Source organism: Diadema antillarum, unplaced genomic scaffold (genome assembly GCF_040938485.1).
Source record: "Diadema antillarum isolate AM-2024a unplaced genomic scaffold, OU_Dant_1.0 seq00001312_RagTag, whole genome shotgun sequence".
Classification (NCBI taxonomy): Eukaryota; Metazoa; Echinodermata; class Echinoidea; order Diadematoida; family Diadematidae; genus Diadema; species Diadema antillarum.
This window is the reverse complement of record NW_027272085.1, coordinates 43,477-70,641: the sequence shown is the minus strand read 5'-3', so window position 1 is coordinate 70,641 and position 27,165 is coordinate 43,477. Positions and strand designations below refer to the sequence as shown.

Genomic DNA, 27,165 nt, shown 5'->3' with positions numbered 1-27,165 from the left:
TTCTCATTAATGCAATTGTTTGTTTATATTTTTCTGTGGACATCACCTGTTATAGAGCGCTATAATGTGCACATGAAGTGTACGCTTCATTTCTCTTAACTGTTGTTGGAATCAGACATACCCCAGTAGGGGTATTTGGTAAATGTTTACAAAGTTTAATTTGCCCTGTGGAGCTTGTCCACCATCTGCTCATTAATCCTTATAAAGGATTTGATGTTCTGGCCCCCTTGTTTCAGCTGTAGATACTGTTTGATTAACCTCCTGTGTGTGTCTTATTTTGCCCCTTCACAGGTGGAACACTCCACCATCTCTGCCCAGATGTCGTCCCTGAAGACCAAACTCAGCACGCAGGAGACCGACTACGACAAGCTCAAGGACCGCTTTGAGGAGCTGAGCTCCAACCATGAGGCCCTGCTCAACGACCACGAGAACCTGGTGCAGCTGCACGAGACGCTGTCCACGGAGTACGAGTCGCTGGACACGGAGCACGGCACGCTAAAGACGCACTACCGCCACCTCAAGACGGAGCTGCAGAGTGTGCAACAGAAGTGCCAGGTGGGGTTGGAAAACTTGGTATTCTTCTACCAGTCATCGTTTGTGAATTCTCCAGTTTCTATTATGATCGCATCTTCCTGATGTGTTCAATATTACGGCCACTCATCTCTTGGGAATGTGGTGCAGGGATGAATTAACTTGATTATGTCGTGTCTGCATCATGGGAAAATGTGAATGAAAGTTGTCTATATTGCAAATCCAAGGGTCTTCTTAACTTCTGTTCAGAGACACGCTTTTTCTTTCTTAAGACTTTTGCCATTGCGTATAATGAGAAATCTTAATCTGTAGAAAATTACATGAAATATTCTGTTTGCTGGTGATGAGGAAAATTTAAGTTGAGGGCGAGTGTGCACTATACATTTCTTTTGCTGTTGTAGTTGTTAGATTTCCGGGGGCTGGGGAGGAGGAGGGTTCATGTGTGTAAAAGCAATAGACTCTTATAGCTGCTGCCTGTTGGTAAAATCAGCTGCCCAACATCTTTATTGGTAATGTGTGGATGCAGTGACTACAACACTGATTTAACAGGTCATGAAATATCAAAAGAATGGGAGTTTTTCAAATATTACCAATGTGATCTACTAATGTTTCATGGACTCTAACCCACTGTAGTATGATATCCTAATTATTGAAGTACTGCCTCAATTTGTCTTACCGCTGCCCAACCCCCCACCCATACATTTTTGGGTGGTTCTGCTCTACACTCGGCAGGAAGCGGAAAAGAAGTACAAGGACCTGGAGACGCTGAAGAGCTCTCTCCAGCAGGAGGAGGCCAAGGTGAGGCGGATGCGGTCCGAGTCCCTCAGCGTAGAGTCCCTCCAGAGGGAGTACAACGCCCTGCAGGAGAAACACACTCGCATGGACAAGGAGTACCATAAGGTGGAGGAGGAACTCAAGGGAATCAAGGGTCAACAGAGGTCAGTCACGGGGTCAAAGGTCACACTGGTAATGAATTAGAGAAGACTGTGTTAGTGTGGTTTAGCTGTGTGGGTAATATTCATGGTAGCTATCTTCTGTATGACTCCATATGATTACGCCAGTCAAAACTGCATAAAAGGGTAATTGTGCGCTGTACATGACTGCTATGCATTGATCAGTTGGATCTTTGGTTGATGGCTTCTTGTTGTGTGGAGATGCCATCCAAGTAGCCTTGAGTAGCGTTTCTGTGCCCTCTGTGACAGTTTGAAGATTTCCAGCAAGTAAGGATGTTAAACATCATTTTCTTTTATCTGATGCACTCTGATGTGACAAAAGAGTTCATGTGGATTTTTTTCCCCCATCTTTTTCACCAAAAAGAAGGGAATTCTGATTGGAATATATGAGATGATATATCTATTAGTGGTTGCTTACAAGACTAACAGTGGTAACACATTGATACCTGCAGTTACTGTATGCTGCAAATTAAGTGATATTAACCTGTGAGGTGTTTGCAGTCGTACATTAAATGCAAGAATAAAGAGATTCTGGCCTTGACGCTGTTTGTTGTCTCTGTCTCTTGGACCAGGACTTTCCAGTTGAACCACACCAACATGCAAGGCCAGCTGTCAGAGGCCCGGGACCAGTATCAGTCCCTGGAAATGGAGAGGGCCAAACTAGAGCACAGGTGTGAGGTAAGTAGAACTCTGCCCAATGCTGTACCTCTCTTAGGAGGGTGTAGTATGTGCAGAGGGCCAAACATAACTCTGAATTCTATCTCAGCCTATTTCGTGTTGGAGTAGGTGGAGCTATTGTCTTTCAAAGAAAAACAAAAAACAAAAAAACCCCAAAAAACAAAAAACAAACAAACAAACAAACCTTACAAAGAACACATTTTTCCTTGCATGCAAGGTATTGTTTTATCATCTATGATGCAGGAAATGTGCTTGTGTTACCTATTTTAGTAAACATATTTGGCATTCCAAAGCCATTTCTCACAGTTCATACTAATGCCCAAGCTTGTTGAACCTATATGCCAGGGTTAAAAAAAATAATAATAAATCACATTTTTTATAGTGCTAGCTTTCGTAATCTACTTTGAACATTACGCATGTAGTTATTGTGCTCAAATTATGGCATAATGTTGTGATACAACACAGTCTCTTAATGCGCATATGAGGCAAAATTATTTTTCTTGAGGACAGTAATCATTCTTCAGCTGTATTTTCCCCTTTTCTATTCTCTTTTATGTATCCAGTGCGCAGCGACCATGTGTAAAGTATGATGTGCGATGTAAGAATGGTTGCATCAATACAAGATATGAGCCTCATTGGAGGTCAGGTGTGACAAAATTAAGTGAGCAAACAAAGCATGATGCTTCAAAAAAAAAAATTGAGATTATATTCTGAGTTTGAGAAACTCTTTTATCCCTCCTGTGCTCCCCAGATGCTGAACACGTTGAATGCAAACCTAGAGGAGGAGAACCGTAAACTGATGGAACAGCTCAGCCAGCTGATGGCTCAGAACTCTGAACTCCTTGTTAATACTCTGGAGACAAAGGAGCTACACCATGAGGAGCAGCGACAACTGGAGTAGGCAACATTTTCCTCTCTTCCTTTCCAAGCCTCTCAAAAAACAAAATAGTCTTGTGATATTTGATATTCACCCACAAACTACATGTAAGAGAAGTGTTTGATGTTCTAAATAACTGCATTCTCAGCAACATGAAATGACAACTCCCATGCAAAATTATAGCCACATCCTGGAGGTAGTAATCATTCTTGATGAAGATTGACACTCTGATCTGAATGAGACTAAAAGATAGCTTGAGCACTCAGAGGAAGTTTTAAGTTAATGTGCAGAAGGCAGCCTGAAGTGAACTGGAGAAGATTGTACCAAAGGTAATCCTTCAACAGTTTGTGGTATACGTGACTTTAAAGTGTTGACTGATAAGAGGTGACACAGATTGGTTGACACTGCTAATGTCTTGCGAGGCCTGTTTCAATCTTTCATGAGGATCATATCACCATTTTTCATTTGTATGAGTGTACTTAAGATGATTGATCATTAGGGTTCTGAGACTGTAGTGGTATCAATAAATATACAAAAGCCTTTCCATTCCACATTCCTTCTAGTCCTGAATGCAGTTTCTGTTCACACAGGGAAATTATTAATTGAAGCTTTCCCCTGTAAATGTCTTATTGTCGATCAGAGACCAGCTGCACAACATGCGCCGACAGAAGGAGAAACTGGAGAATAAGATCATGGAGCAATACAAGAGCTACACATCTCCAACAAAGAAGTAAGGCTTCCATCAGTTGTTGTACAAGTAAATTGTAGTCAGTGAAGTGTTATATCTCTGATATCAAAGTGGGTTTTTTTTAATTTTTTTTAAAATACTTTTTTGACTGCATATGGAAACTTTCCTTTCAAACGTAGATGCATACAAAAATGCTGAATTAGAGGGATGGTATATTTTTTTTATGAGATGGAGATTCTGGTTTAACTTTTTCTGAGATAATTAGAAACCACTTACATAAAATATTAAAGAGCATACAATTCTACGAGAAATTGAAAGATTATTGATAAAAATGGGCATATGTTTGTTTGTTATTTTTCATTTCTTCCTGTCACTTGACAACTGTGGCTTTATTGTGTTTGTCACAGATCCAGAGGTGGCCTCAACTTCAAGTTCATGAAGAAAATCTACAAGGTATGTGATATTGATACTGATACACTTTAAATCTGATAAAGAAATAAATGTCTCTTCCAATTTTCTGTTCATTTTTTGTAAGCCTATGATAGATTGCAATGCAGCAGTTGCGACTCAGATTATGTTTTTACTTGAGGTGAAACAACTGTTTCATGCATCAGATCAATCTTTTAAATAAATTTTGTAATGAAATAAATTGTAATGATTTGTTTGTTTTTAGGGTTTGAATTCAGCAGAACATTTTTTCCATTCACAAGGTTCATTATCTTTATGACATTGCTATTAAAGTCAAAGGTGGGAAAGGAGTCATAAACTGATATTTAATGCAAGTATGGGTAGACTACAGTTTGTTCATGAATAGAAAACTAGATGACAATGAAATATGGTGGGAGGTGATGAATGAGTGATGAAAAATGACAAGATATGAAATGATATGTAAAACTGCTAACGATTGCAAAGTTCACTGATATTTAAAAAAAAATACAGAGTCAAAATTATTCATGAATTAATGTGACAGAGCGGAAAGACGAGAGAGAGGGAGAAGGAGAAAGAAAGGAGAAGAAATCTGGATGCCGACAACCATCTCGACGTCGCCCAGGACAGCCTCGGCGATGCCTCGTCTATCGGCTCCGGGATCGACTCCCTCGACGGATCGGTTGTCATGGAATCACACAGGAAATTAGGTAAGTGCTCGCCTGTCACTGTCTCTGCCTATTTTTTTAATTTGAAACAGGCTTTGTGGTTTTAAGTTACAATTTGACTTTGGCAGAAATTTTTGTAGTTTGGAGAATCTTGACTGAATATGGTTGTATGAGTTTGGGTTATTTCTACTTTTTCTTTGTTATAACAAAAATACTTTTTACTGCATCAAATACATTACAGGTATGCTGATATCATTTGCAGACAACCACTCAAGACACGATTTGTTTGTTTTGTTTTATTCTTTGATGCAAGATTATATCTACAGCAAATCTTTTCATGCAGTAATTCAGCTTTGCCTAACAGCACTAAAACTTGCACACTTTTATTTACCTTGTGTTTGTTTTTGTGTTTGCCCTTTATTCACTTTATGATATGTTGGTATTCCTTGTGTGTAATGCCCTATGTTTTAAGAATACATTTCTTTAACACCTGCCTTGAGCTTTAAAGTAAGATACAATATTGACCACTGAAGAAATGTAATATTGTCATTATTATTATTATTGCTATTATCATTATTTTTATTATCATTATTATTATTATTTATTATTATTATTATTATTATTATTATTATTATTATTATTATTATTATTATTATTATTATTATTATTATTATTATTATTGTCATTATTATTATTATTATTATTATTATTATTATTATTATTATTATTATTATTATTATTGTCATTATTATTACTATTATCAAGTGATGAATGTAGACAAAGGAAGACGGTTTACCTCCAGACCCACTTATTCCAGCTGTAGTATGGTAAATTGCCACTTGGTCTGATCCCAGTTTGTCTAATGCCCATTTGGTCTCATCTAACATGGTCTAATCCTGTCCTGTTAATACCAAATGGGTTCAGCGGTATTGGTGCAAGACGATTTTGAAATTAGACCAACTGGTATTAGACCAAGTGACTATATTTAAAACCTGTAGCACTTAGGGCTGTTTCACTAAGCGCTATAAAGTTCAATTCAACTAATGTTAGGGACAATTTTGGAATTAATCAGTCCTCAGAAGTTAGACACTGCTTCACTAAGCCATTTGGGAACAACATCTTGCACCCACCTTGCCACATTCTAGAATACATCTTGAATGTCTTATGTATGTATCCCAACTAGATCTTATCTGAATCTGTTCCAACTTTGGGCTCAATGTTTGGCATGATATAGTTCCCATGTTAGTGAACCAGGGCCCTGATGTCACATAAACTTAGAGAGGGAGAGAGGGAGAGAGATACCCATTTAAAGTGATAATCCACAGTCCCCTGCATGGTGGGGGGTAATATCGTAATGGAGGCCAGACCTGTCATGCCACATGACTCTCTTTACTACAGACGACAGGCGGTCAAGCCTGGACAGTAACAGCTCGGTTGTGAGGAGGAAGCGGGACGGCTTCTCCTCCTCGGCAGCCAATAGGCAGTCCATGCCCTCCCATGTCATGGAGGCACACTCCGACTCTGTGCCCAAAGGTTGGTGGTCAGAAAGGTTGTGGGTCGTGGGTCAGATTCCCCAGTGCGCAGTTCACTTGGGACGAAATGACCACGGCGTATCTCTGTCTTTGGTGTTGCTGTCTTGTGTCGTAGAATATTCCTGTTGTTATCACCTCCACCTTCCTCTCATTTTTTCTTCTCTTTTCTTCCCTTAATTTCCTTCTTGTTGCTTTCACTTTTGTCTCTTACTTCCTCATATCTCTTGCCCCTCTTTTTTCTTTTCCAACTTTTTTTTTTCATTGGTAGATGTGTCCCTGTCTTGTTCTGTGTGAATTTATTACCAGAGACCAGCCAGAGTTGTCATCATCATCATCATCTTAGTTTTCCCTGCTTTCTGTGAATGCCCTGGCCTCAGAGTTGTACAAATGTATTTAAGACCCTGTAATGTGGGGAGACTGTGTAATGGGAGGGTTGTCCCATTTGAATCGATTGTCATGTGCTGCCCATCTGGGGCACATTTGGAAACTACGACCAGCACAGGCCTGCTGTAACAGAATTGCCCATCAGTGAATATGTGCACCTAAGTGTATGCTTATCAGTAGCATTTGACTCTAGTCAAGATCCTCTAGCCGAGTGTGTGCTGAGTATAGAGCTGTACACAGTTTGTTTTTGGATTTCTGAATATATCAGAGTTGGGCCAATATTTGCAACACACAGTCTCCCCATGCTACAAGGTGTGTAACTGCGAGTCGTTTGACAGCTATTTGGTTGAATTGGAATAGACTCTCAAGTCTTATTGGAACAATGAGACATGAAATGATACAGGATTTAAGATACTTAACCTATGTATGTTATGTCATACCTGTTAGAGATTGCAAATCCCTTTTATTTTTGTATGCTATGTGTTATGTAAGGGAGACTTTGAATTTTTTTTTTTCCATTGTGGATAAGTCTCATTTCTATCGTGAAATTACGTCAAAGTTGAAATTGATTTGCATATTGCTTGAAAAAAAAATAGATAAAGAATATATGTGTGTTTTTTGTTGATAGTTGCATGCATTGGGAGAAATTCTTAAGTGAAAGTGTTGGGTTCTTGTGCACTTTGGGAGTTAGTATTCAAGAAGCTTTTGATTTTGTTAGATGTTGAGGTTTATTATGTTTATATTTTGCTATGGTTGTTCGGCAATGGCCTGTGAATATACCCATATGTATTCTGCTTCAAGTTCAAAATTGTCATATATATTTTTTTGAGTCATGTGGACAGTTTTATGTAAAACATTGTTAATCAAGTGCCTTGCTTAGCACAAATTCTTTTACGTTTGCCTTCAAAAATTGATTTTTGTTCTTATTTCCACCCGTTTCCCTAAATGTCACAAAACATGTCATTCCCACCCATGAATTCCTGTCATAAACACTGGTCATTACTCAACACATCCACTGCACCTTTACCTTACCTCACCATCCTTGGAATCCTCTGATAATTTTTTGATTTCACATCTAAACATTTAACCTGCACTTTGTGCTTGATGTATTGCAATATTATCAATTTGATTTTGGTGATTATATATTCCACTATGTTCCGAAATGAAAATCTGTTATGAAATGTTATTGCAACCAATATATTTAACCCTCCCTCTGTTTACGGCCATTCACTGGGCTTGTGTTTTATGCACTACATTGTACTTTACCCATAAACCACAAACCTCAATATTTGAACAACCTAAACTTTACTCCCTTATGATTTGATCAAATTTTGAATTCAATTCTCTTTCTTTGGCATGACCCTACAACCATCATTACTTATTTGCACTTTTTCCATAATGTAATGCACATGATGGCACTGCCTGGGTCTCAATTTGACACATTAAATGTGGTCTGATCCCTGTGCTGTTGAACAATGGCCAAACCGATAAACCGTTGTCCCTTCTCCTACCCATTTACTCATACGTACAACATGCTTTTTGCCATCGGTGCTCTCCACTTCACACTTTTCCCCCTCTCTGGCTCTTCACCCTCTCTGGCTCTTCACCATGCGCTTCCCTTGAAAACACTCTGATTCCTTCTGTCTACCACCTTCGCTTACCTCCACCTGTTGCTGGCTCATTCCTGCCTTACCCCACCCCCGTTCCACCTGTTTCCAATCTCCCATACTACATGCTACACACCCTCCACTGCTCCCAATCGCTTCCTGCCCCGCCCCGCCCCGCCCTTCTTCACCCCTCCCATCGCCTCCCCCAACCTACCTCCATCCCGCTTCACAAACTCCCCCCCCATCACCCCAACCCACCCCCCCCCCCCCCCTCATGTGGACGATGCAATGCTGGATCCAGGAGCGTTCAGTATGTCGAGTGAGGACCTGCGCATGTCACGCGACTCCCTGGACAAGGGCATAGCGCCCAGTGTCAGCACTCCTATGTTGCATGCCGACACGCAGTCACAGGACAGCTCCGACCGAGGTAACGATCTCTACCCTCTCTCTGTATATCATCACTTTCTCTCCCTCTCTATCTCTTTTGCTTCCTTTGACACCTGTCAACCATCCCTGCTATCAAGCTACACTAATGCATTTTTTAGTTATGGTGTTGATTTGCTGCCTTACCGATCTTGTATTACCCTCATGTGTTTTCAAGCCCGTTTGATGAACAGACATGCTTTATTTGCTGCACTAACTCTCCGCATGTGTTTGATCATTTCTATTAAAACTTGCAGTCTCACTGACAGCCATGCTGTTGATTAATTCAGTCCAGTGAAGAACAATGGGAAAATATCATGGTGTCAAGAAACCGCTGTGGTGCATGATTTGCTACAGTATTGAATAGATGGTACAAGAATTGCCACATTTTCACTCACAAAATATCCATATGTGGATACTCTTTTGTTGATGCATGCCACGCATGATTAAGAAAGAGAAAAGTGCCACCAACTGTCACAGTATGCCTTGGTGACTCACAATAGAAAAGGTAGCTTTTGCATTGCTTTTTCATCCCCAAATTTCATTATCAATATAGAAAGGAATAAGATACAGCAAACAATTTTTGGTGCATGCCGTGTCAGACAAAGGAAACCATTCAAATTGATTGAATTGAATCAACAGCAGTATTGGTAGCATAGACTGTATAAGCTAACCCCTCTTTTCAACCAACTTACACTTTTTATGCTTTGTGCTTTTGTGTACTTCTGTGACACATTATTGTTATCTTTAATGCCGTTGTTGCTTTTGCATTTGTTCTAATCAAATTCACCCTCATCCCCCACACCCAGCTTGCAAATGACTCATTTCCATGGACTGTAATCTATAGAAACCTTTTTCTTTCCCCCTCAACAGCTCCAGTCTCCAATATGTACCCGTTGAGGACGGACTGATTTTGCTACAACATGCATTTCCTATAGACACCTGCCCAAGTATATTTGGGACTCGTCCTCAATGGGTTAATATATATGGAGGGATTCCTGTAAGAATTCTGCCGTTGTGATTGTGAAAAGACTGGTGTGGTTCACTTCTGGTCTCATTTGAACACAGGGGATCATGGCCAAAGCTCTGTTTTCTATACAGTTCTAGGCAGACCATAAAGCCCCTGCCTGATTTTTTTTTTCTCTTTCAGACAGCCAATCATTGACCATCACATGTTATTGGTCAGTCGCTCATCCAGTGACTGATATAAACTGGAAACCCTTGTAGCGTCCGCTTTCCCTCCATGTAATGCCTCAACCACAGTCAGTGTTCCCGGAATCTCAAATGTCTGTGTTACCAGGCTATCTGGCATTAGGCAGGCAATTTCACACTGTTGCCATGACAACAGTGTTTAGTCTTTCACCCACCAGACACCAGTTGACCCTGTATCTTGTATCATTCAGAATTGTGCTGTGAATTCAGACATTTCTTCACCTACTTCCTCAAAAAGAAAAAAGAAAAAGAAATGAAAAAAATAATAATAAATAAAGTCAACCTTGCCTAAGTCGAATCTACTTGGACTGAAGAAACAGCTTCGACTTTGAAAAAATGTGACTTTAGAGGGATTAGAATCAATAGAATATAAAGAGAAGAGGACTTGAAAAAAACCCTTTGACTTAGGCAATTATCCGACTTGTGCGAGGTTGACTTAAGCAAGGCTTCCTGTACAGTCAAGCCTGTATAGCAACCACCCAAGGGAGACAAAAAACAGTTGTTGTTATAGACAGGGTCTTTAACATGGCTTTTCTCTTGGGGGAATTATTTTTTGTAGCCATATACGGCTGGTGGCCACTGTAAACAGGTGGCCACTAAGACAGGTTTGACTGTATACGATTGCATAGATGATATTTTGGCACTCAACTCATCAATGGATATCATACAGATGGGTTGAGATTGTTGTGTGTATGATTTGGAGATTGATGTGCCACTACATTTACATCATGCTTATCTTGTGTGGCTGCCTCCAAAGATGAGTGTGTTTTCATGTGCCAGTTGAAAGATGAATGAACACATAAAAGTTTGATTGACATGTGTACAGCCTCAGCATTCAGAAACCCATTTTCGTGTAGAATAGTGTGCAGGTCAAAATGAGCCAAGCTGGCTATTTTTCACCCTCTGTCGAATTCACCTGTAGAAATTGGAAAAAAAAAAACAGAAGTTGAATTTCATACTGCAGCGTGTGGTAGTGAATTGCTCATGGGGCAAAATTTAGCAGTAGCAAGTCAGAGTAAACGTTGATTAGCATTCAGCAGACAGTGTGATTCAATATTTGTCGCATATGTTTCTCTTATGTGAATTTCAAGTTCATTGTTTGTGTCTATATATGTTACCTTCATGTGGTATTTTTGAATTGTCAAATACATGGTTGTTTGTCTGTTTTGTGTGTTTGTGTGTGTGCGCAACTATGCTTGTGTTGTGTTTTTCTTCTGTTTTTGTTGCGTTTGTTTTTTGTCACATGAACTGACTGTGATGGTCCCTAGAACTGAACAGACGAGAGAAGAGAAGAACCATGGCTATCACCATGGATACATTTACCATGAGATCCTTGTTATGTATCGTCTTTTGTGTTCCTTCTCATTTCTTGTGGTGTCATCCTTGTATCTCTATCTTTCTTTGTCGTTTCTTTCCTGTCTTCCGTTCCCCGACCCCTCCTCTTCCCCTTCACACCCCCCATCACCTTGGATCGACAGGGCAGCGGCGGAGTAGTAACCTGTACTCTGTGGAGGAGAGCCCTCCTTCCAGCGTTTCTCCTTCAACTATCTCCAACAGTTTCAGCTACTCTGGTATGCCTTCCGTAAATGCCCACTCAGACTTGTAATCACCCTCACCGTCAATCTCTTTTGTTTTGTTTCATTTTTTCAACATCCTTTTTGTTTAGTTCTTCTTTTTGGTCCTTCTCATCTCCACCTCGTGTTGATATCTTTCTGTTTCCCTTTTATTTTCTTGTCTACCGAGTATTTTTCATTTCCAGCATTCTTTGTTTTGTTTCAATCATTAGTTTTTGTGTGTGCCTCCACATTTTGTTTCAGCTAGCTCACATAGTATATTTTCTGTACACTCTGATGTTGCCATAAATGTGTCTTTATGTGATGGAAGCATAGAAACCATGGCATTTGTGGCTGCTTGTGACAGTGCTTCAGTTAATGTAACAGTGCTTGCCTTTGTGACAAATACAAGATTTTTTTTGGTCAGGTTAGGAAGGTTTTTTTTTTTTTTTCTAAGTGCTGACAAATGCATCTCATCCATACATGAGAAAGTGTTGGGCATGTGTTAAGTGCTGGACTGTTTCATTCCATCATACCAAATGCTGACCAGGGCACCATTTTATCAACTGAGAGTTATCATCAATTGTGAAATCATTGATAACTTTTATTCACTTACAATCCATTATATAAGTTTTGATGAAACGTGTTCCTGGGCAGATTGTTAGAAGACAAAACTAGATTCTTTTGTGTCATGAAGCTAGTTTTGATATTTAAGACCGCATAGAAGATTAGCACAGTAGCATTGTAGAAGTGAATTAATTCACAAGAGTGATACACATGCAATTTGTCAAAAAAGGCAGGATTTTATGTCATAAATCGGAGCAACAAGATACCTGCTGTGTTTTGTGGGTATACACAGCCAAAAGCCAAACTGTCCTTTCTGTACCGAAAAATGTGTTTTCTTTATAAAGTTGAATTACCTGACACATCGCCTCTGAAGCACTTTTCAATGTTTACACACTAATGCCATGGTTTCTGTCAAATGTATTTCTTTTTCTTCTTTTTTTTACCCCTTTATCATGTCATGTGAATTCTGCCCAAGCAGATGGAAGCAAGTTACAACAAATCAATAGAATGACATGAATTATGAGCTGGTGTATTATAGTATTATTATGACTGTGGTTGCTTGCACAGAGCATCCTGTTGAAGTTATGATAAAAAGTGAGCGCATCTTGAGTGATTCAAGCATTTTAGTTGTTGTTGCTGTGGATTTTTTTCACACATCGTTGGAGAGAAAGTTATAACTTGCTTCCTGATGCTTAAGGGGTAGCATTTTGACTGTTAGTATGTGTGCATGCGTGTGTGTGCATGATGTGCTTGCCTTGCTACTTTGGTCTTGTCTTGTTTAGAATGGCATGGTGTGCACATATATCGCTCTTTTGCATGGTCTTGCTTTGCCTTCTCCTTTTTTTATTAGACGCTAGTTTTTGTTCTCGGTGTGTGCGTGTCATCATGTGGACAAGTCAACTATGAGGTTGTTGTGTCATTCGCTCCGCAGTATCGCTGGCAATTTATTGAAGCTCTTCAGCTTCGAGTTTGATAGTACTCTGTCAATTTTTGTTTTGCAGATGATTTTTCGTTTGCTTTCGATTGAAATGCTGTGTTGATTTCCACAATGATGCTAACTTCACATTGCCACATCAGATATTGGGGAGTTGTGGAAGATTCCAAGAAATATCGACAGATTTTACAGCTGTTTCTTTGAAATTATGAGTTGTTTTCAACACTTTCTTTTCACAGCTTGATTCTGTTTATTGTATATCTCTCTCATTTGTCATGTTTATTTGTCATTTACTTTTAACATCTTTAAATTTTATTTTGATGTCTCTATTTCTGTAACTAGGTCTTACTCAGTCATATTATGTCATATGATATGTGTCTAATAATCATTCTGTTTGACCCTTGGAGGATCAAATTCCGAAAGGAATTGTTATCATTTAGTTCTTCTGTATTTGTCTGATTATGATATTATTGATTCAATTTTATACCATTCAAATACATTTACCGTTCAGTTTATGTCTTTGCTTTGTCATAATTTAGTTGCTGCACAGATATTTGCTTGAAGTAGAAATATCAAAAAATCTTATATGCAAATCTTCTCCATGTTATTAATCTAAAATCAGAAAGCATGATTATGAGGGAACCAGAAATATGTCAGAGTTAATATTTTCCTTTAAACATGGAAGAAAAATACATTATGCTCCATTATGATATATCACCTCATACAAAAATGCATGGACTTTGATAATTTAGGAGATGTCTGTGCAGCAGCTATAGTCTTCTTTCTAACTTGCAACTAACCAATTAATTTTCATTTCTTTCACTACTAATCCAACACACTGCCCCTCGATATTAATGACTCCATCTCTAAATACACCATACCTTAATTGCTCCAACAACAAAAAAATGAATAAACTTTTGCTTGAAATGGATATATTCTGAAAATCTAAAATAATCATTCTCCTCATTGTACACGCTTAAACCTCGCACAAAATGAAATCAATCTTCTGGCCTGTCACCTTCAAATTAAATGAATGGCAACATTCTTGCACAATGCAAATCTCTCGAATACAAATCCACATTTCCCTGCCCCCATCACCAAACTGATTCCCAACACCCGCAGAATCAGAGACGCGGAGATACGGCCTTCGCACGTCAGTCAGTAGTGGTGCCCTGAACACCAGCTGCAACCAATCGCCATCCACGTCTGCGATGACCTTGCCCAGCAACGGGCGCCCACTCCACACGTCAACACCGAACTCCTCCGCCCAGAGCAAATCGTCTCCTCCCAAGACGCCAAAGTCCCCAAGATCTCCCACAAATGGCAGTGGTAATGATCACTGATGTAACAGTTTGGTGAAATCAGATGGGCTAAAATGAAAAGAAAAATATATATTTATATAAATCTGTATGTTTCAGATATTTTTAGGGAAGATGCTCTTAAATGAAAGTGACAGCACACCTTTAGTTTCAGCCTGGTCATTCACATATTTCATAATTTAGTCTTGAACATGACTTATACTGTCTCCTAACTCGTTTACTTCTAACCATTTTTTTTTTCTGTTTACTTACATTGTGGGGCTGCAGGTAAGTTGTAGCTCCGTGCTTCAATGAAAGATGATGGATAGTGTGTAGAAAATTTGACAGGTTGCTTTTGGCAGTAACACTCTTTTTATTCATGCCATAATGCAATGCCTATCTTTTATGTTTCATCTTTCCATGAGCAGTTTTAACGCACAAATTTTCTACAGCCTTGAGAACTTCATTCTTTTGAGTAAATTATTTTGTTTGCTTTAATTTGTGATTATGCAATGCTGCATGTCATGATTGTGTTGTATGATGTACAATCTAAAACTGTTTCTTGCATATAACTTTTGACTGTGGGGTATGTCTGATGAATCTTGTTCACTTTTCACCATTACTGTTGATATCTGAATAGTAATACTATTTGTGATCTGGTGTGTGAGTTGACTTTTAATTGTTACAATCTTATGATTTGATCATTGCAGTGACTAACAATGACTGATAAACAACACTTTAAGCTTAAATTTGTGAATTTGTTTTACATTTGGCTACCTTTCCAATATTTCCAGATAAAACAAAGTAAAGGAAGTAATGAATAAAAACTACTTATTGATCACATTACCATAATTCCTTTTGTTTTTACCAATTATGGTCACCAAAAAGAAACCTTTAAAGAAAGCATAACTAGACAGATTTTAATGTGTATATAGAGAGATATGAAAGTAACAGAAATGACATATATGAAAAAGTTATGACATCATTACCCACGCCGATGAAAATCGGCAGGGGGTTATGTAAAGGGTTCCGTATGTTTGTTTGTTTGTTTGTTTGTTTGTTTGTTTTTTGTTTGTTTGTTTGTTTGTTTGTTTGTTTGTTTGTTTGTGTACAAGATAACAAGAGAACGGGTAAACGGATTTGCACGAAATGTTCAGGGAATGTTTGGATAATGACAGGAAAGAATCGATTAGATTTTGGTGATAATCGGTTGACCCTTGCAAATTCTGTGTGACCTTGAAGTTTTGACCCCATGGTATAGTGACCATTCCGAAAATTTCCCGTTTCTCACTTTGCGATTTTCCGCTACCATACGAAGACATAAACTCCCCAACGATCCGACTTCGCTGCTCAAATGTTCGTAAGAATTCCGAAATTTACGTTTAGGCCTATTTGAGGGACTATGTCCTTCTAGATTTATGAAAGTTCGTTCTCCGTCATCACAAACTGGCCCGTATTTTGATGATTTTTCAAATTAACATTGATTGTTTTTTTCGTTGGAGGAGCATTTTGCTCGGTCGCAGTCACACTGCACGATATGCGTGCTCAATGTCAATGCGTGTGCAAGGCCGCTGAAAATGCATCGCGCTCTACACTGTTGGTGCAAAATTGCACCGGGGACGTTGCGGCGCTCGTTGGTGGCCGAATACTGGTGCAGTAGACATTTGCATTCAACCCTTGCATTGAATAATTCCCGTAGACACTAATCATAGGGGTAATTGCCTAGGGGGTACGTAAATTTTGTTTTTCTTTTTTGCTTTTGTGGATACCATCAAAGATCGTACACTCATACGACCTTTGATATTTGATGATTTTTCAAATTAACATTGATTGTTTTTTTCGTTGGAGGAGCATTTTGCTCGGTCGCAGTCACACTGCACGATATGCGTGCTCAATGTCAATGCGTGTGCAAGGCCGCTGAAAATGCATCGCGCTCTACACTGTTGGTGCAAAATTGCACCGGGGACGTTGCGGCGCTCGTTGGTGGCCGAATACTGGTGCAGTAGACATTTGCATTCAACCCTTGCATTGAATAATTCCCGTAGACACTAATCATAGGGGTAATTGCCTAGGGGGTACGTAAATTTTGTTTTTCTTTTTTGCTTTTGTGGATACCATCAAAGATCGTACACTCATACGACCTTTGATATCATCACACTCTCGGCTTGCTATAATCAAAATATCCCGCAAGAAAACGGCGTATTTCTCGATTTTTAGCGCTTTTTCCGCGACCCGTCGCGTAGACAATACTCTTAAAACTGGACTTAATTCGCGCGCGCTTGGAAAAGTTCCGATTCTGCACTTTTGACGGTGGAATTTGGGATTTTCGATGGATTTTTGGAGGAGACTTAAGGACTTTCCTGTACGTGAATGAGTGTTAATACCGTATGTGTAATTATGTGATTTGCGTGTGATGTGACTGTAGAACCAAAGATCGTACACTTCAATGTACGATCTTTGGTAGAACTCACTGGCTGGTGATAAAGCACACTGGCAATTAAGTGGCCGAATTCTGGTAGATGACCGAATGCACATCATGTTTACCCCGACTTTGTACTTAGGCGTGGGTCTGCCGCCTTCGACGGCCCCTCTCTAGTTTTCTTCATGATTTCCTGATAGCATTCAGATTCATTGTCCAGGAAAGATGACTGATTGTAATTCCTTCATTCACATCCAAAAAATAGATATCAAAGCTTACCTTTTTTGTTAGCAGACTTATAATGACAGTTCGTCTTCATTTCACAAAGATGACATGTGAGAGACACATGGTAACCCAAATGAAAGCACACACACCAACATTCAAATTACTGTCACAAATTTTTTGGTTAGCGTAAAATTTTCTCAATTCATTGCTTTGGCTTTGGTATCGCTCATTTTATTATAATCAACTAAGAAGAAAGTTTAAAGAAAGTTTACTTCTCGAGGTAATTTTTTTATTTTTTATTTTGAAGCACTGTGGTGTAGGAAAAATGCACACACAAAAAAATGATATATCATATTCAAGTCCTACTTGAATTTGAAAGAGATCATTGATGAGTAATGCTATTTCCAGAAAGCAGATGTCATGTTGTTTAATCAGGAATCATGTCTGATAGATCGTAATGTGATTGTCTCTCAACCAGAAATAACCGACGAGGACATTGCCAGCCACTACGTGAAGAATCCCAACCGCGGCGAGAAGATGCGTCAGCGCTCCGGGGCCGTGGGCATGCTCTCCCGCATCAAGAGCCGCTCCCGCGAGATCCTGACCGACCTCCGGGCCGGGTCCCTGGAGAACCTCAACGAGATTTCCCGTGACGCCGATGGAAACGTTGTAAAAGTAGGTACCAAGCGCAAAGGCAAGAGCAAGCTTGCTAAGCTTGCAAAGTGAATCTTAGAATGGTAATGGTGTGACAAAGATAGAGGACCAAACAATAGGCAGTGCCTCAATCATCTAGTGTTTAAGCTAGTGTGGAAGTGTAGATGTGTCTATAAGACAGTCTAGGAAGTATGTTGCATAAGGAGGAGTCGGATATTGCCTCAGACCGGAGGTTGAAGGGAAAAGTGAAAAGGAGAACGAAGGATGAAGGCCCTGGCAGTAATGAACAGATCGAGATCGGGAGGTCATCAGTATGAGATGAAACGGTTGCTAGCACTTTGCCCATAGGTGCCAATTGGATATGGGCAGGGAGCAGATGTGGAAAAGTGCAGTAATCTTCTTGGCTGGACTGTAGCAGGTGCATCTAATTTGAATGACTGAAATCAATTAATAGTCTCTTTTTTAAATCTTTTTAGGAGAATGACAAACTTGGCTGCAGTGCTCTCCTTCTGTTAATAACTTTGCTCTGCACTTAACACTGACTTAACCTGTCACACAATTCATGTGTTTATTCCAGATGTAATGTATATTTGCTGTGGATTAAACTTGTGTGTGCAGTGAAATTTTATAGTGAGCTGCCTATGAAGTTAGTTTTACTTCACTTCTTTTTATCAATATAATGTTCTAGTTTTAAACTTTGATATTAGTCTTGATATTAATTTAAAATGTTCCATACCTAAGTCCTTGGGTAAGAAATGAGTCAATGTTAAATTAGTGGTGGTAAACCCAGAGATGGTTCTGAAGGTACAAGTCAAGATTTCATTCCTGTATTATAGATAAGGATTTCAAAGACACTTTGTCACGTACACAAAAAGCATTCCATACTCAAACCAGACAGAAAGATTGGGGTTTCAGTCGCTGTGACGGCACAGACTACAGGCCAATGTGTTACCAATGACTAGTTTGTGCTGGTATTTTTCATTTTGAAAGGACTTTGATGTGACTTATTAAGATTGTCTAAAGCACCCTAAAGTCAATGTACTCTGGTCTACTAGGTAGACTTTTATATATTTTCTGTATTGGGTTTGGCCATGTTTGCACAGACGATACCATGATATCAGAGCAATGCCCCCAACCTTTCTTTAAAGCATGTTGCATGGTACTTGTGACTTTGTCCATGTGTGGTAGCATTTATCCTTTAAAAAAAAAAAATCCATGTTCATGATAATTTTGAAATGTTCCTACCCTTGTTTGCTGTGATGTTTGTGCATATCAATGGAGCATGGTGAATATTGAGCATTTGATGCCTTGTTTGCTTGCTTAAAACACCTCCCCAAGTTACACCAGTATGATTGACCTGCATCTTGTTGATAATGGCCTGCCATTTGATGCATGTTGTGATAGCTCCAAAAAATCCCATGCCATCGAGCAAAGACCTCTTGGCTGTCGAGATGAATCATGCGACAAAATTGGTCAGATTTTTACGTTGTGGAGTTAGGACCTCGCTGAATTTTAATTGAACTCCTACACCAGCTACCACCGTAATCACTCTGTCATTAGTAGGTGGAAAGACTGGAAAGAATAGTAATCTAAATATGATTGCAACTACTGCTTCATTAGTTGATTACACTCAAGATGTCTTTTTAATTATTTTTTTTATCTTATTTTTTTTTGCCATGGGTACTTAGAATTAAATAAGTGTGACATATTTACTGAGCCTTTTTTTGTAGCCCATGTTTTCATTTTATCTAACAAATAATACGGCTGTGAAACACCTTTCATACTCATTCCGTATTGATGTTTTAGAGTCATTTTGTCTAACCTCAGGACATGCTGTAGTCTACTTTTAGCTCATTCAATTCATCTATTTTGATATTCCGGCAAACACAATTCACTTGCTCTGCCATAAACCTCTAGTTGTATTGGTTCTATCCACAACTCAGTTTCTGTGTGCAAATTTCAAAGCCGTCTTGTTCCATGGGGATGTCTTCATAAATGTTGATCTAATGACATGTTTTCATGCTCATTGTTTTTGAATATCTCAGGAAATGGGGGAGACAAAGATTAAAACTGGTGGTTACAAGCTTTACCAATATCTAAGAGAAAAACTGAAATCTGTTTAGGCTCCAATTGCAACTGTTGAATCTTTTGATACCTCAAGACATGATGAGCAGAAATTGATAGATTAGTAATCAAATGATATAAAAAGAAATACTACATTTTTATTAAAGGCAGATGAAGATAACAAAAATGTCAAAGTGATTCTTTTGAGCAAGATTGTAAAAAAAAAAGTCCTTTAACATATTTTATTGTTAAGCAAGTGTTTATCATATGCAGAGCAAGTGGATATTATCAATTTACATACTGCCAATATAACGTAGAGTAATTTTCATTTAGTGTATCTGAATTCACCAAATACAATCATTATGTTGGAGCAACCACTGTAGATTGTCACAGATGAGTACTCTACATTGATGTGTGTACTGAAAGGGGCAGTGATGTGCAGTCAACTGCAACTTAAAGAGGATTATAGATCTTGTTGAACTTTAATAATATTGACAAACATTCCATGTGTGTTGTTCGTTTTTAAATTGATGAGATATGTATGCAATTTTAAATGAATGTATTGATTTTATAAGGAGTAGATATCCAACTATTCTTACCTTTACATTTCATGTTGAGGTAGTTTGAAAGTGAACCCATATTTTTTGTTTTTACTATTTTTAATGTTGGTTGCATTGAAAATGCGTACAATCTTTAAATGATATTATTTTTGAGAAGTTATTATGAGGGAATTGGCATTTTAAATGTCTACACTTATAATTTATGCATTTAGTATTTTTCGTTCAATTTTGCCAATCTTCCTGTGCTTCACCTGCCAAATTTGTACTAGAGTTAGATAACACATCCAGAGTAAATGATATGCTGGACAACTCCATTGTGCATGTATATTTAGTGTCAAAAATAATTGTAAATAGTGTAAATACATCATTTTGTACTGGACTTTTACTTATTTAGTGTATTTTGATACTACATTTTAATGTTAATAGCAATGTAGAGGAATGTTTGGATTTTGTAAATATGTATAGAAATTTTTGATTGATTCCCTAGTTACTGTATTGTGATATGAGGGTGATACAGCAATGCATGTAAATGCCCCTTTCCATACTTGATGTTGTAAATGGCTGAATGCTCTTGCAAGTCATACGTTATAAATCAGATTATCACATAAGGACAGGCATCTTTTCCTGTTTTACAAAGTCCCAGCAAAGTTGTTCATCCTTTGGATTGTGTACCCAGTTCCTGATTACTGTGCAGAGTACATTGCATCTTGTCATAAAGTTGGTTTATTTTCATTTTTAGTCTAGAGAGTGAGTACTGTATACGCCATATAGTCAGGCGCTATTCGCGAATTTTAAAATGCACAAAAATATTAACTCTGATCCCGGCGTAATAGCAACCAGCATGTTTACATTTCTTCATCCATTGTTGTACCAGAAATGCCATCTGTTACTGTATTTGCAGTATTTGTACTGTTTTTTCCCCCCCTCCCCCCCAAAAAAAAGAACTGTTTTTGCCAAATTGTATTACTTCACCCGTACGTCTATGGCATAAAAGGTACAAATACTGTTTTTCCGCAGAAATATGCCTTTTAGCCCTCAGAATACTATAATGCTGTTTGCGATTTTGGCATCCCTGCAGTACTCCACAATTGCGAATTTAACCACTCGTTCAATCATGAGGAAGTCCTGATTAACACACACACACAAAATTAGACTCGCTATATACGGCGTATACAGTACCTCATGGCCATAAGCAACCCCGATTCTGCAAATTTGTTTTGCCTCATCCACCTCATATAGGACTCAACTTGGAGGTTATCTCTATCAGTGAAGTGTTTTGGTTGATTTTCTTTTTGTTGTTTTTTTCCTCACATTGACTGCAGTGATGTGCTACTTACCCTTGTGTATTAACCCTGGCCCTGCCATTCCCATTGATGTGATTTGTGATATATGCAAGTAAATGTCAGCCAATAAAAGGGCACCCTGACAGAATCAAACACTTCCCACTTGTGATGTCTCGTGTCGATGTGAATTTGAGTTGCCTGATTGCCTTCTCTCTCTCTCTTTAATTCTTTATTTTTGTGTGTGAAACCGCTTGCCCCTTTACTCACTCTGTTGCATGCATGTCTGTGTACTTTGTGTGGCTCGTAGCGTATCTGTCATTTTACGTGTGTCTTGTATGTGAATTTGTCTGTTTTTTCGTTCTTCACTTTCTTCGCTCGTTTCTGCCACTCTGCCTGTTGTCTGCTGTCATTCGGTGTCCACGTAAAAGATTAATTCAGTGTGGTGCATGCCTGCATTGTGTCTTCATATTCCATTGACCAGCACGAAGACTGATCAACAGCTCACCTATCTCTATTGTGTCATTTCTACACAATACTCACAACAGACCAACAAACACTAGATAGCCAATGTGATCTCAGAATCATTTAGGAGACAATGGCCCAAAGTCACGAAGGTGGTACAATCTTTTTCCATGGTTTAAACCATGGACAAATGTGTGGGGCGCCAAGTGTCGCTTGCCCTATTTCATTACGAAATCAATTGATTCGTCAGAAATTATCATTTCGTTGATGAAATGATTATTTCGTAATGAAATAGGCCATGCGACACTTGGCGCCCCATACAAAACTACGGTCTTGGACAAAGATTGTACCACCTTCGTGAATTTGGGCCATTATGTCTGACATGCATATCACCATGCTCTTTACAGATTCATGTAGAAAATTCATTCTGTACACTTTATTTCAAAATTTATGTATTCCTTGCTACTGGGTTTAACAAAAATGGTTTTTGAATATTATTCTGCAAAAATATGTCCAAGTTCATACTTTGAAATAAAAAGTGACAATACCCAGTGAAACCAATGAAGGTAAATTAGAAGTGATGCTTGAATGAAAATTTTAGCCATGCTTGAGATAATTACTGAAGTACGAAATTTTACGATGCCTTGTGATATTAAAGTGATTTTCAATCATATATCAGTACTGTGATTGCTGTATTCATCTAAGCATCCAAAGTAAATTTAAGTAGTGATACTTTGGAGCACTGTATGCTGTACAAGAAACAAGGACAGACAAACAAACAAACAAACAAAAAGATCAGGTTTGAGTTTCTTCAGTTTGTCCCCCTCTACAAATTAAAATTTGTTAAGATTGCAACTGCTGATCTGTAAATTAAATTGATTTGTTTGTTAATTTACAGATCAGCAGTTGCGATCTTAACAAATTTTCATTTGTAGAGGGAGACAAACTGAAGAAACTCAAACCTGAGCCTTCCCCCCTCTGAATAATATCTTTCTTTCATTTATCCTAAACAAAATGATATTTTTCATCTCATTATTACAAAAGATCTGATCCATTTCGTGATATATGTGGTACAAGAAGCTGATGAATAGATGGTTTACAGGATGCTTCACAGCTATCCACATGACTCATATAGAATACATGTGACAATCCCCAATAATGGTACAATTTTGTATTGGTACTGTGCAGAAGCTTCACTGAAACATACCGACACAGATGCTGTAAAAGTCTCCACACCTTCTTGTTCTCTTATCATCTGTTGATGATACATTTATAACCCCTTCTCCCATTGACTGGGGAAAAAGGGGGAGAAGATGATTAATGAAAGATCATTTCAGCTGAAAAAAAGAATAACACAAACAATCACCTACATACATTCATTTACTTTCTAACATGTGATCTCACTGAGACATCGCTTCTTATCTGTGATGAAATTAGAGCGCCCTCAATCTTCTTCATAGGTGGTAACTCTCTTGCACACTAATTTGCCCCAACTCTTTGTTGATAGCAAGTGTGCTTCTTTAATTTTCTCTGGGTTTACTGTGTATGTGATTGTCTGATCAACAGATCAACCAGTTGTAGTATTTAATGCTTGTGGCTGTCAATTTTGCAATTTCTTTCTTGTAACGTAACACTAGCCCTCTAATGCTACCCTTGTAGTTCTGCTCAGTGTACATTTTTGGTGCTTTGTGCTCATTAAAATGGACATGATTTTGTCTCATATACAAGTATTGATGATGTTTTTTCACATTTCATCCATTTAGATTTCTTTTGGTGTGGAAAATATGCAAAGAGGATAGGTTAAGGGGATGTTTATATGATGTATATACTGTACAGTAATTCCCACAACCTAAATAATAAAACAAGAAAATACAGCATAATTGAGTAGCCTCCACCTAAACGTATTGGTTGCTTAAGAGAGACTTTTTCTACTGTAGGCTTACAGTAGCAGCGTGTAGACTTAAATAAAGGACAGAGTATGACCAAAGGCTAATGTGAAGTAAAATATACAAAGTTTGACGGGGGTTGGCCAAGTCACGTCACATTGATTATTCTTCTTGACCTCACCTTTGACCTTTCTTGCCTGCATGGGGTCTTGCATCAATCTCATCCTCATTTCCTTTAGTGTATTTGGCTGTGGAATCTTTTGCATGCATGCAGTCCAGTGTGCATTTATCTCTGTATCCCAAATCCACTCTTTGCAGTAGATTAGACGAGTTTGATGTGTGCACTTGTGTATGTATACTAGCAGTTAACCATTGTGTCATGTCTAATATAGTACGATGTTGCATCCTTCGATACCATACATGAGGTAGAATTTGCTAGAATCCGAGAAATTATTGTCATACCATTTCACAGCAGATTGATCGTGTTGCATGGAATGAAATATCTTGATTTATTGTAATTCCTCGATTTTCTTGTATCGTAATTGTTATGTTGATGTAGGGTTGTAATGTTTCATCTGTGTCTCTTTCATTTCTCCCCAAATTTTTTTGTGGCTGGGGTTTTGATATAAGTGAGTAATAAGATTTAAATCGGATTGCTCTGTAGAAGCTCACTCATCTATAGAAGAGATGGTAGTGCATGTTATCCAGGCACAATAGAGCTGACATATCATCGTCTTGTCGTGTATGGATAGAATGCAAGTAAGTGCAAGTAAGTAGTTTTGATATGGGCAGGTTTTGCAACATCCAATCATAGACTTGCATTAGATTCTGTAGACACTGTAACATGAACTCTAACCTTCGTCAAAATGTGGTGAAACATTCATTGCATTTTCTTCACTTTTAAACAGACTGACTTCAAAGATTGAGTGTCTGGATTTTGCTGTAGAATGTCCATTCTTGTAGTTGGAGTAGGATTTGAAATGACTCGTTTCCACTTATTATGATTTTTTAATATATTGTGTAATCTTTTATTTCGTGTGAACTATGATGACTGAAGCATGTCGCATATCGGCTTGCTTGCATGAAAATGGAATGTGGGAAAAAGAGAATGCTTGCGAGGTCTGCATGATAGCAGAATGACACTGCAAGCTAGGCCAAGCCCACCAACGAACCTACAGCACCTCCTCTACCATTTTGTTCCTTCTATGCAGCATCCGCCTCAAACTGAGGCCGAGGCCGCCGCCGCCGCCATTGCCACCCAGAGGTCCTTTGGCTCCCAAGACTCAATCGAAGTCACAGTCGCCCCCGAAACCGAGAGTGCTCCCGACGCAAGCAAACGCACGGTGAAGGACGTGGAATTTGAAATGCTCGACGATGAGGAGGACCACATTGTTACGGTGAAATCTCCTCGCAAGGAGAGGCAGTCGATGCTCGGGAAGGGGTCCTCTGGACTTGCGTCGTCAGCCTACACCCCGAGACCATATTCCAAACAACTTTCCCGAGAGGACAGCAAGGTACCATCCGTCCCTTCATATGCCATCCCTCAGAAGGCGGGACAGAAAGTCATTAAGCCAAAGGCGCAATATCCCGACGGGGCCCCCGTCACTGCCAAGACAGCCCCACTAGAAAACGTGGCCAAGGACGTGAGCAAGTCCACCGAACAACTAGGGCCCAGGGGCAAGGACTTGCTCACCAAGGAAAACCTTGCAAATCTGGAGGCGAGACTCCGTCTGGCAAACATCGGAGGCTCACCAGACTCGAGCCCGTCAAATGTCCGCAGGTCTCCCGGGAAGACTGGTGGTGGTGGCACCGTTGGTGCTGGTGGTAGCGGTGCTGGAATAGGTGGTGGAGAAGGAAAGGTGTCCAGTAGGAAACCACCTGTCCCACTGCCCAAATCAAGGCCTGTTTCAGCCACAGATAAAACACTGAAATCTAAGCCAGACTCCAGCAACAAGCCAGATGAAAAGGACAAAGATCCCGCCAAAGCCAAGAACTCTGTATGGTACGAGTATGGGTGTGTGTAAAAGTGAAATGGTTGTAGATGGTCATTGACTTGTTATAAGCCTGCCAGAAATGATCAAATGCATGTCGTTCTTGACGGAGCTGAAGCGAAGGCCAAATGAGTTTTGTGTGTCCGTGTGAACTGTGGAGTAGGCCTGGTGGTCTGTGATCCATTTGGTATGCCATAGACTTAAGCCTTCCAGTCTCACTTATCCTATGAGTGAAACAAAGTATGACTGTGACATGATGTACACACAGCTTTCAGCAGACAAAATTATCAGAACTATGTGACTGTCATATTCATTTAATTTCTTGTAATCCCAGTGGACTTGTGTCACATATTATGCAGAGACACACAGACAGCCATGCACACACAAAGACCAAAGAATGTCATCTTGGTTGGGGATGTTATCATTTGCTCAAATCATGGAAATGGATGTTCTCTGGATATCAATAGGACCTCATTATTGAGACTGAACCTCTCATGGCTATGTAAATGTCTTCTTTGTTTGTGTGGCAGAATTTTTATTGCTAAGTGAAGGGCACCTTATGGAAAGAGTATGTTTTGAGTGAGGAAATAAAATAGCTGTTCACTGCCATTGATACTGACTTAAAAATTTTAGAAATACACATTAAAGAAACCTGTGAAAACCATCGCAATGCCACAGAAGATAGTGGTGCACAATTTAATAAAATTCAAGTGCGGATGTGTATGAAGATGCACAGCTACCATTCTCCAATCCCAGATATCCCCAAAGATGAAAAGTCCACATTTAACCCCTACCGATATCTACTGGAATACCACCTGCAATGTTCATAATTTTCACACAGACACTGTAGGATAATACAAGACTTTAAATAAACAAGACCAAATTCGTGCACTCGACATTCCAGAGAATGACATCATTCTTGTATGCCTTTATTGTTGATGTGAGCTCATTTGTATGCTATCGTGACAGAGAATCTATCCTGGCTTTTAGGAGCATTGATGCTTTGTGCACAAGGTCAAAGGTGAATCTGAAGGTCAATAGTGTTATTAGCCAATCAGAAGAATGGGCCTTGTGACATAAAGGGAAGGTCAAAGGGGGGGGGGGTGGGATGGGGGGGGGGGGATGGGGGTTGACAGACAGCCATACAGCCAAACATGGACCAATGATAACCTCCAGTATTTTTTTTTTTTTTTAGTCCTGGGTAAGTTAATAACATTGCCTAATCACAATTATGCAAATGGACCATTTAACCTGTCACAGAAGACATGAAATTGAAGTTTACACAGAAAA

At 39.1% G+C, this 27,165-nt stretch overlaps 1 protein-coding gene across 1 annotated transcript in view; it reads left to right on the top strand.

Annotated features, from left to right (window-relative positions):
• Positions 1–26,914, top strand: part of LOC139708142 (girdin-like) — a 104,150-nt gene extending 77,236 nt beyond the window's left edge. The window contains 12 exon segments of the mRNA XM_071620119.1: positions 292–555; positions 1,264–1,469; positions 2,057–2,162; positions 2,914–3,059; positions 3,680–3,769; positions 4,135–4,180; positions 4,698–4,863; positions 6,220–6,354; positions 8,646–8,771; positions 11,458–11,550; positions 17,454–17,650; positions 25,096–26,914. Of these exon segments, the coding sequence (XP_071476220.1) occupies positions 292–555; positions 1,264–1,469; positions 2,057–2,162; positions 2,914–3,059; positions 3,680–3,769; positions 4,135–4,180; positions 4,698–4,863; positions 6,220–6,354; positions 8,646–8,771; positions 11,458–11,550; positions 17,454–17,650; positions 25,096–25,908 (2,388 nt within the window). The 3' untranslated portion in view covers positions 25,909–26,914.
• Positions 26,915–27,165: the final 251 nt, after the last annotated feature.